The sequence below is a fragment of the Phalacrocorax carbo genome, chromosome 5 (genome assembly GCF_963921805.1).
Source record: "Phalacrocorax carbo chromosome 5, bPhaCar2.1, whole genome shotgun sequence".
In the NCBI taxonomy this organism is placed as follows: domain Eukaryota; kingdom Metazoa; phylum Chordata; class Aves; order Suliformes; family Phalacrocoracidae; genus Phalacrocorax; species Phalacrocorax carbo.
Genome location: NC_087517.1, coordinates 15,921,744 through 15,933,570, shown reverse-complemented (window position 1 = coordinate 15,933,570; position 11,827 = coordinate 15,921,744). Strand labels below are relative to the sequence as shown.

Sequence of the window (11,827 nt, the reverse complement as noted above, 5' to 3'; positions counted from 1 at the left end):
TGACACACCAACCAGGTAAAATTAAGCATTAAGTCCTTATCAGGCTGCTTTCTGTGATTGTATAAGATTAAAAAAATGCAAGAAAAGGTGTAAGGGAAGTGGGGATGTGGGGAGCTGGAGGGGTAAGATAGCTGTTAAACAGAAAAAGGGCTGCTGCATGACAGGAAGGGAACGAGCTGTTCTTTCCATTCCCTTGGGAATAGGACAAGCTGTAATGGGCTTAAATTGAGGCAAAGGCTATTTAGCTTAGGCTTTGAGAAAGCACGAGCGATGGTCTCAAGCTAAGAAGAGTTAAATACAGACATCACCGGTGTGGGGGGGTTGGAGGAACAATATGACCTTGTATGGCTGCCTTTTATGATTTCTTGCTAGGCTAACAGGTATAGAAAAATAAGCACTGACTGCAGCAGCCTAGTACTCACGCTGTGGGGAAAAGCAAAAAAATACCTCAGCTAACTATAGCAGACCTCTCCTGCATTTCTCTCACAGCAGTGCTCGCTTAATAGTATTTGCCTATATGCACTTGCCAATGGGCCTTTGGTTGAAGGAGCAAGGCTTTAACATAAAACACTTGCCACGCACGCAGATGCTGCAGAACAGGTGATTTTAATTTTTTTTTTTTAATTCTGCCTGATAGAAAAGGACAGCAGGTGCTAAGGAAGAGGGAGATCTGATGACGCCCCACCATCATATTTTGTGCCCTCTTCCAGATGTTGCTAACTAGCTACAAACTGCAATGAATGATGCTTTGCCAGGCTGGCAGAGAGATGCATGCATTTCTGTTACACTAACACGATTATTTAATGCAACCTTCTGAACAATATCTTTAACTCGTCACATGAGAATTTGGGAAGAAAGAAGGATAATGAATAATAATAAAAAAAATGCACAGAGGAGGCTAAAACAGTCACCTAAGGAGTTAAGAGGGAAAAAATATAAACCTCTCTTTCCACTCGGAAAAACAGAAAACAAGTCACAGTGACATTTGCATACTGTAAGCCATACAATCTTAATTTCCAAGGGTTGGATTAAATTTGAAATTGTAGGATTCTGTACTGTCCTTACAAGCCTCATAAGGTTACTGCTCCTGCTGTATTAGCTATGAAGAAGGAAGGCTGGAAGACTTATATGGATATTGTTCTTGCTCATTTTTTTTCTGAGAACAGTAACTTGGTGTGGGATTCATTGTAACCTGAAATTTCTGCTAAGTCAAGTAATAACTAAACCCTTTCTCCCATCCCACCAGGAACAAGGGAACACCAGGAGGGTGCTGTTGGGTAGGATGACTTTTGTGTCTGCATGCTGCATGGCTGGTTGTGGACTGGGACACTTGTGGTAGGCTGGACCAGCCCTCAGATGGGCACTCGTGGATGGTTGGCTGAGAACCCCAGCGCAGGTACTGCAAAGTTATCCTGCTAGAATAGCACATTTCCATGCAGGACCACAATTAACCCTGTCTTCTTGATGGTAACCCATCCAGAAACAAAGGGGAAAAAATAAAACTCAGAGAAGTTTCTAAGATAGTGAGACCCACATCTCCCCTGATAATATAAATGTTTTCAGCTGGTTGAAATACAGATTGCATAAACCCTGGAAGTTTGGGATGGGGGTTACACCAAATCCAAGCATGTGAAACTCTTTCAAGAGTACTCCTCTCAGTAGTTTATTAGGATTTGCTATTTACCAAGTCAGGGTTTACTGGTTCTTGATTGATAGTATCAAAGACTGTGACTTTCAAAGGAGACCAGGAGATTTATGTGCTCAGTTTCCACAGGGTGGGGTACGGGGATAATCAGTGAGACTGCAAGCATAAAGCCAAGGCAAAATCACTGAGACTGGACTAAGCCAGCTCCAGTTTATCACACTAGTGACATGTGTAGAGGTGGCAGTGGCCAAGTGTGATCCCTGTGACAGTCAGAAGTGTGGTCGTTGCATGAGGGGACACATGGATATAGGAGGACGTGTTCATGCATGGCAGGCTGGGGAAAGTGTGCATGTATGTGCACATACATATGTGTGCATGGGTACCTGGAAAGCTACAGAGCTATGATTATGCATGTTTTGTAACCAGAACTAAAGCATGTCTCCAGACGTGACTTTTAACCCCTTAGGCATCTGTGCCCTAATGAAGCCCAAGGTAGATGCTGCAAAGCGGCATTAATCAGTTACATCAGGGATGTGGGTGATGACCAGATATCCTCTGACAACAACTTTTAGCAATAGCTGAAATCAATAAATCCATGTTGTGGGCACTTCAGCTTTTATTACTATCCTGTGAGACCTGTTGGCTTAGAGTTAACATGTAAATGACTGAAAATTAGTTTTCCCATAATCAGCACATTTTAAAGTCCATTCACCAGTAAGATAAAAAAATAACCACAGGAGGAGGCATTTGTCTTCCACACAAAATCATACAAAAAGTCTCTTTTTATTAAATATACATTATTTACAGTTTAAGTCTTTCTTTTGTACAACAGTAACCATAGAAAACAGAAGAAGCTAAGGCTAAATTTTTTCAGTCCCCTAACAGTGTATTAAGACATATTACATTGTCTACAAAACTGACGTGGACTGAGGCAACGTCCTGTGGAATTCTCTTTAGAAAACCAGATAGTGAAAGGGGAATAATCTAAATCTCCATTTTGCTTTTTACTGTAACTGAGAGACTCTTGCATTACCCTTGGACGGTCCATTAAAAGAAAAAAAAAATTTTTTCTTTTTGCTTTGCTACTGAAATGAGCAGTGTTCTGAGAGATTTATTTAATATAATTTGAGCAGAAAAAAGTAAAATGAATGATGAAGAAAGAGTCAAATTTTTATTATTGTAAGTATTTAATCTCAGCTAGCTTTCGCAGCCAGTAAAGCTGCTCCTTTTACCTTTTTTTTTTTTTAGCTTTTTAGGGTGCCTTCATTTTTCAAGTAGGATACAGTTCACTACAGTCCACCTAGGGGTGAACTCCATTAAAATCCCATAAAATCCTATCAAAGTCAGTGGGTGGGCTCACAAGTTGGTTGGCAACAGACCACCCACAGATGACCCTTCTCCCTACACACGTTTCCAGAAACTCCTGAAGGTGACTTAAGCCATGTCATGGGCTTAAGTGGAGCTGAAGTTCATTGCCTTATTCCCAAGTTTTATCCACAGTTCTGCTAGAAGGAACACATAATTGTAGTGAATGCAACTCCTGTTGACAGCAGTAAGGGATGATGAATATAAGGTCCTGACTTGAATTCATATATGTCAGCCCCAGTTTGCCCTTGCCTAGGGCAATCCAAGGCTAAATTAATCTATGATGTATCTACATTGACCTCAACAGGATTATGACGAGGTCTGAAGCTGGCTCTGTTTCTTTCACGAAGTGGATTTCAAAGCAGGTCAGGTACTACAGTGTTTAGCTTCTTGCTATTATTTAGATATAATGGTCTATGTTAAATATTTCATTTGCAAAACTCACAGCATAGGGATTTTTATGTCTGGATGCCTCAAACAACATGTACCTGCTTGTTCTCCTAACCTCTATCTGAAATTTAATGGAGTGGGCTTGGGTGTCCAAGTACTCCTCTGTGTTGTGAGTGGGATGTGAGGCTGCAACTCAGCTGTATCTATGCTTTTCCTCAGCAGAAATCACTTTTCTTTCTTAATGATTTGTGTGCTCAGTGTTAGCAGCAATGACAAAACATGTCAGAAAATGGTTTGCCTAAATGATGCAAGAAGGAACTGTGTAAAGGGCTATGGCATGCAAAAGTGAGTAAATAATTTCCCATGCAGAAATCATATTTCTTTAGGGTTGTGGGATTAAAATCCATGAAGAGAGTAATGACAAGAAGCAAATGGTGTTGCAATGTGAACAGCAGTCAGTAGTTTAGAAAAAAGCTGCCACAAGCATCCTAAGTCAGGAAGGGATGAGGAGATGAGAGTCTCTAAGAAAACACCATTCTTTAGATCACCTGTTGTACACAACATTTCATTAAATGCTATGATCATTTGAGGGAAATCATCCCCAGTTCTTTAGGGTATCAGGGAGAGCTCCAGTGATCTAACTGGAGAGATCTGGATTAGTATCAGCCAGAGGTTTGAAATCCTCTCCCATGTTTGAAGCACATCTCTGATACTTTACAGATCATCAGGACAATTAAGGCTATATTTTTTTGGCAGGCTTATTAGTAATTCATTCCATGGAAAAAGTGGATTGTGGAAAAAGACCTGAAACCCTTATATCCACCTGGGGGTTACCATGCTTAGTTTCAAACAGCATAACCTCTCTGAGAGCTTCTGCCTCCTGCGCTGCCTTATCGCAATTTTAATTTGGAGAGTTAATGTTCTCATTTGCCCTTATAGGTCACCACCTGTAGGTGACTACATCTCCAGGGTGGAGTGCAGGCTCCCTTCTGGCTGAACACCCAGCTGATATTTTGAGATCCACATGATTTCTTTGAATTTCTGGTTTCTGTAACTGCCGGGAGAAAAATCATAACCTTGATTATTTCTACAATTGTACCACAAGTTCCTCTGCCTCCTACTACCAATTTCATAGTCCCGCATGTTAAATAAAAAAGAAGAGAAAAAGAAAACAGAGGTGAACTAGATATGGAGTGACACTGTTAAGACAAACTGTTGCCTTAATCCTTCCTTAGCTCGGCTTGTAGACTCAGTACCTTACAAACAACAAACAACGAGCTTACAAATTACAATAGTTCACCAGAAAGTGTGCTTTTTTTTTTTCCAGTTTTTGTTTTTGTCAGAGTAACTTAGTGCAAAAGATCACAAAAATAAGTACCAATACATAGAAATATCCAAACTGCTATATGCATGACTCAAAATAATCAATCAAAGAAAAAAAGCTATTTCAGACCCAAAAGAAGAATGTGTTCAGAAGTTTCAAGTACAAAAGGAGCACAGAGGAGGGGGCCGCCCACACCAAATGGGAACATGAAGAACTCTTCATTGGAAAGGGAAGAACAACAAAGTGCAGAACCAAAGGGAGCAAATGATGCTTTGAAGCTGTGATAGTAACTTGTGAAGAAAACCCCCAGAAACCCCAAGGGCACGGTGCAACTCTAACAGCAGTAAACGAAGAGGCCTCCCACCAACCTCAAAAGACTCTGGGTAAGGCCATTGGTTTGGCAGGCATGTAACTGTATCACTTGGCTTGTTTAATAAGCAGGCATTACAAAACTGCATGAAAGCTTTAAAATAGCACTTGCCTTAGAGAGACTCACAAGGTCTCATATTTTGCTCAATTCTTTTACAAAGTGTTGCTTTCTGAAAAAAACTAACAAACAACAACAAAAACCCTTTTGTGAAAGCTGGCAGTGCAGAGCAATACTTGAAACTGGTCGTCTTCAGTGTAATTTTTGTGTAGGCGATGTCAACAAACTACAACGACAATAGTGGAGCACAAAGTGGTCAAATCCTGTCTCCTACTACACTCTTGTTAAGCTGAGGTGAAGGACTGACTGGCTTATGCTGATGTAAAGTAAGGTTGATTTCATTCTGAAGATGGGGTTTTGTTCAGGGATTCATCTCATCAAGAACTTAGGGGTTCTGGATGGGCACTTACTGTAATTTGGAAAGCCAACAGGTATCAGACATATCTGCTTGGGGCTAGCAGATACAAGATGTGACAGACAAGAGACTTGCATCCTTACTGGAGCTGCAGACATACTCTAGTTCATCTCAAATGGTGCCAGACACACAGGCCTAGAAAGGCATCTTAGGGGTCTGAGTTAGCTTTTGATTATGAAATCTGTGTGGACTGTCTACATGTATGCTATCTACCAAAGCTCCCACACAAGGCAATGAATGGATCTTGGATCTAGAATAGACTGGAAGGAGAGCTATATACTCTCCCAGACCCCACAGATTACCGATCGGATGGCCACCAACTCAAATGTGTGCTTTGACACCTGATTTTCATGCATTTAGCTATAAGTAGACACATGCATTTCCTAAGCAGAGATATATAGTGTAATTTTAGATGCAAGGAGGTGTCCTTCTTTGATCCCAGCTGACATCTAAATAAAAAACAAGCCTCCTTTGAGACCTGGACAGATGTCTTTACTGGAGCTACAAGACTAGTGTAAGATTCCTAGATGCAGGCAAATTCTGCTAGAAGTAGCTAACCTATTGCCAGGAGCCTACCCTGTCTCTATTATCAATGGAAAGAAAGACACATTTCTAAAGAGTGATTCATTTAATCTTAAAAGATATCTGAGACATTTGCACTGTCCTCACTGACCACAGGACAGGACTGGATGACAAGTGTAAAACAGGTAGTCTTTCAAACAAAATGCAAAATGAAACAAACCCAAAACATGCAGATAAAAGCAATCTTCAAGTGTTTCCTTAGGTCTAGGACTCAATCTTATGCCGAGCAAAATCAATAGCTGACTTCATTAGGAGAAGATTCATATCTCCTCACCATAGTGAAACTATATGATGTATTGATTGCTCCTCACCCAATATGTGAAATATGTGATCAGCTAAATGCTAATATAGACTAACAACTCATTAAAATAAGGGTTTGGCTTACACTGTAAAAACTGAGCAATTGCTAAATAGGATGGGTTAAGTCTGGCACGGTCAGGTTAAAATAAAGCAGAGAGAAAGCATTTCATATCTGAATTCTGGCCATCAGTTTTAACTTAAATGCTAGGGGAATCTCATGACTGAATACAATCTGATAACCTTACAGCCCTAAATGGCTTGTTTTGTCAGCTGTGTTCACCCAGATGAGAATCCTGGTTAAGCCAATGTGAATTAAAAGCCTGTCTTTTGTTTGGCTTTGTTTTCACTGCAGATATACCCTAAGTGCTGTGCCATGGCTAGAACAAGAATAAGAAAAAAAAGTGTATGTGTTAAAAATTTCCTCAAAATACTCACATGACCTTGTCTCTAATAAGTGAATAAGGACAGATGAAATACTTATAGCAAATTACACAGGTGACTTACTTAGGACCAACATTTTATTTACAGAAGAGATATGGGACTCAATTTTCAAAGGTATTTAAATGTCTTGTAGTATTTTAAAACATTTCACAGCAAGGCAGAAGCAGAAATCCAACTGAAATTAGCGTCAGTGCTCATCTTGTTTAGTCACTTAAGCATTGATCCACATCCTCAGGAGGCTAAATTCCTTTGAAAGCCTACACTTCACTCAGGTGGCAGCCTGTGTCTTACTGAAAGTTAGTGGGATTTAGCTTTCCGACAGACAGACTTCATTTCTTTGCTATAACCAGACACCAGGGTTTTCAGACAGACCTTCTGGGCATCCAACTTGGACTTTGCATGACTAAATATCTTTATAAACATGGCAGTTATTGGCCAAGTCATGTCTGGAAAACTAGAATTTGCAGCACCTAAATCCATATCCAAAAATCACTGCCTAGCAATAATAATTTTCAAAGGTTACATACCATATCACCAAGAGAAAAAAAAGACTCGGTATCCTCCAACAGCCCTTTACTTTTGTTATTAAACTTGTCTTTGGAGAAGGAAGAAAACTCAAACAACGCCTCCAAACAATTTGATACTCTCAGGTTTTCCCATTAAAATAAATCCTGACATTTTATGTCTAAAAAGTATTGTCCCTCATGTTTACTCAAAAATGTTACCTATAATGATAGCTAAAAGCAAAAGGAAAGACCCCGCCCTATTTAAAGAGCGATTGTAACAAAAATAGCAGAAATTATTTGTAATAGATGCGGAAAAAGGTATAATTTGACCTGTGGAAAATGAAACCAATTTTAACAGTAGTAGATTTTTGCAAAATTGCATATCTTCTCTTTTTTATAAAACATTTTTAATTGCCTTTAACTGGTACTGAAGTAAATCAGATGATGCCCTCACTAAAGAAAGCATTGTAACAAAAAAAAGAAAAAAAAAAGGGTTAGTAGTAGGGTACTTCATATCGTATCTTTTAGCTATCATTTAATAAGACGACTATTGACACCCTGATTTAGACGATAGGGTTTTAAATGGCAAGTCCATACAAATGTGTTCATTTGTCCAGCCCTGTAGCATATAAATATTCACATCTCATTACATCCATAAGTATAGATGCACGTGTTTCTGTATAATTATGCATGCATTTATGTATGTGCAGTTCTTTCTTTTTACAGATGCGCACCAACGCAGCTAAATTTTCAAGGGGTTTTACCAGCCTGGGCTATAGCAAGTGAGGATAAGGGAAAATAGACAAAGAAAACACTTACACTGTTTTGCCAGGTCCAGGCTTGCACACAGCATGCCACTTACACCTGCTCTCTGGCCTAGGACTCAGCCACTGGGATGTGTCTGAACTATGTGAAGCAACACTAGCATCTACATTTGGTGATGGGAAATTGATCATCACTGAGAAAGCTCAGTGTCTTGCAGAATCAGGCCCCAAGATGTCTGAAAGGAATTTAGTCACTTGAGAAATGAGAGGACTCTGCTTCATTGCTCAGTCTCCCTTGCCAGCTACTCTACTGTCGGAGCTGCTCTGCACTTTATTGTTGCACTTTGTAGTAATTTTATTCCTGGAAAATAACATGTAGGAAAGCAGGATGATCTGTATTTGTTGGTTTGGCTAGAGAAAAATACACACCTGTGAGCTTTCCCCTCCTTCCTATTCCATTCTTCATAAAGCCAATTAAGTACATTAGGACTTCAGAAATGTCTCATACAGAGGTAATTTCAGATAAGAAGACTCAATACATGGGCAGAGGAGCCCATGCACTCACTTATTCCTCCCTTCCCACCATGCCAAACAAAGCAGCTTTATCAGGGGGAAGGGGGGGGGGAGGGAGGGAAGGAGGGAGAGTGGGAAGAAAGGAAGGAAGGGGAGGAGAATTGCTCTGCCAAGATTTCACCACAAAAGATATAGCAACATAAAGGGAATGCGGCTAATGAGTCATCGTTACACATCCCATCATGCAGAAACACTCTCAAGTAATCATGTATCATGCAAACAGCCAGAATGAGGCAAAAGGGCTGTTGTTGACCACGGTTGAGGAAGAATGGCACCAATACTAATTTCAATATAAATGGCTTTATAAAATTGCTCGGGTAGAGTTCTGGTTATGGGGCTGGCCTCACATATTCCTCTTCACGTGAGAGCGATATCATTCCAAGGTTGTTTTCTCTTTACCAGACACTACTTCTATTAAAGTCTTCCAAAAGAAGTGGTGAAGAATCACCATATCCAAGATGGCATTTATTTATTCTTCCTTGTCTTTCCCCTCCTCCCATCAAAAAAAAAAATAACCAGATACATACCTTTGCAATGCACTTCCTGGAAGAATAACAACTGTTGCATGTGTAACTTCATCTCTAGTTTGCTGTGGGTCATTACCTCATACTAGGATTCTTTGATTTTAATCTATGTAAAAAGGATCACCATGAGGAAACCCCAGGATGACTGCAGAAGGATGTCGGGGGCAAAGAAAGAGATTCAGCTGCACAATTAATTGTCTCAAATTAATTCTTACCAAGAGTACTGCAATAAATAAGATTTTCTTTCTTAGCTGTTGGAATGATTCAACTCCTGTCAGAAACCTTCAAGTCTGACAGCAAATTCCACATACTCTTCAAAAGCCCTGCAAGGGCCGTATGTCACACAGACACAAGCGAGGTGTGATAAACCTCCCCTGGTGGGACTTCTCTATTTCTTACCCTTAGGATGTCTGTGACTGGAAAGAATGTTTTTCAGCCTCACACTGAAATTATGTAGCACAAATAAAATGGGCAGGTTTTCAATCTTCAGTATTGTTCCCAATCAGGAAAAGACAGAAGACTTTAGAAAAACAGGAGAGAAGATTAATTCAAAGTAGAGTATTTGGGATCTTTTTTAACTGTTTTCCTTAATGTTCTTCCTTGGAAACAGGGTTGATTAAATATTAACATTTTTGGATGTGACATGAGACCTCTCTATTTAGATTTGGAGAAGATACTCTAACTTCTAAACTTCTACAAACGGGAAATACCATTCAATCTTTCATGCAGTTTTAGGGGAGGGTTTTGAGTAGTTGGATTTTTTTTAGAAGTGGCAGAAGGTGTGACTCGTTTGAGATTAATTTTTTTTTTCTTGTCTATGTACTTTTTCTTTGCCACAGTGGCAACAGTGTTTAACCTCAGTGCATGATAATCCTCCATATGGCATGAACAGGTATATGCTGCATTTCTAACATTTCAGACAAATATAGAGCACCTAAGTCCTAGCAGCTTCCTAAAACCCTTGGAGATTCAAGCTACTATTTTCCATGCTTCAGCTAGAGTTATGCTAGAGTATGTTGGGTCTACATGGCCAGCCTTATGAAATGGAGGTGAAAGAGGTGCACAGGAATGACATTTATTGTTGATACATATATTGTTGGAAAAGTACTGATAAGCCTATAAGTTACAGTAAAAGGACAGGAGGTTGGGGGAAGGAGCTTAATGAGGACAGTTTTATTTTTCCTTACGCCATACCAGCTTCTCAACTAGTATAAATTAATGTAACACCATTGAAAACAATAGATATATACCAATTAATATAATTTGAGAATTTGGTCGGTTCCTTATGATTGTTGTAAATGAGCCTGTAAAATAAATCAGGCATTTTGGTTTTATTCTTTCCCTCTATCCTGTCCCAGTATCTGCAGAGCTACATTTTCAGCTATTTTACCTCTAATTTACATAGTCTAGCTCTAGTGTTAAAGTGATGAATTAAATGGCTCCAAAGAGGAACACAAATAAATGTAGGGACTTTGAAACATCCAGGAACCCACAGCAGAAACCAGGTGTGCATGTGGGTCTTATTTTGTGTATAGTGGGATAATAGGTCTCTTGAGCTGCAGAAGTAAACTGTGACTGCCAGGTTCTTGTGCAGAGAATGAGGCACTGTGATTGTTGTCAGTGTTTCCTGTGCAGGGCGGTCTTTTCCAAATGAAAAAGAATTTAGCAAAAAATGAACATTTTAAAAAAAAAAAAACAACTACAAAAAGCAAAAAGGAAGGAAGAAAGGAATAAAGGAAGGAAGGTTGGGGGGAACAAGAGTAAGAAGAAATTGCATTGTCCATCAGATGAAATATTCCCGTTTGCACTCGCTCACTGTGTTCTGCAAGTCAATGTCAGCTTTAAAGGAGCTCTCAAGGTTTTCCGGGTATTCCTTCTCTTTTGTCTGGCTACTTCGATGTGCCTGTTTGTGCTGATAGAGGAATCTGCTCATGATGGCAATGATGCAAAAAATGATGAATATCACAACTGCTATTACACCTGAAAAGGGGTAAAAAAGGAGGACAGAAAGTAAAAAACAAAACCAAAATGAAAACCCCAATAACCTCAAAAACACATTACTAATCACAACAGCTAGTGGATATAATAACAGTCTGTACACAATCATCTGCCTCTCATACCCTCCCTGGTAGTTTTTATTTCTTTTTTGTCACCTTAAGTAAGACGTAAAGCAGCAAGCATTGATGTAATTGACCTAATTGGTGTCAAACACCGCTTTCGCTAGAAGTAAAGTTGGGTCCGTGTGTTTGCTTTTAAAAAAGTAGATCTGTATGCTCATACAAATTCCTGCTCTGTTGTATTTTCTTCTGTGTTATCTCTGGAAACCTTGCATGAGCTTTGTACACTTTGGTTTATAGATTCTAGATATTATCAAAGGCAGCTCCTTACAGGGCATCCTATAAAATAAATAGATAAATTGCTTTCCACATTGTTAAAGGAAAATGAAAACCACACATGCAGCTATAAGAACAACTTTCCCTAGGAAATAAATGCCTCCATATGACCTAGCAAGTTCCACTACATCACCGGTTTGTGCTCAAGAAATACAGGTTATGTGAATGTTGAGCCTGT

The 11,827-nt window shown here is 39.5% G+C and overlaps 1 protein-coding gene across 1 annotated transcript in view; it reads right to left on the bottom strand.

Moving 5' to 3' along the window:
- Positions 1–2,404: 2,404 nt before the first annotated feature.
- CNTNAP5 (contactin associated protein family member 5) overlaps positions 2,405–11,827 on the bottom strand; it is a 297,657-nt gene continuing 288,234 nt past the window's right edge. Inside the window, exon 24 of the mRNA XM_064451280.1 lies at positions 2,405–11,236. Coding sequence (XP_064307350.1) covers positions 11,040–11,236 — 197 coding nt within the window. The 3' untranslated portion in view covers positions 2,405–11,039. The remainder of the gene's footprint in view (positions 11,237–11,827) is intronic.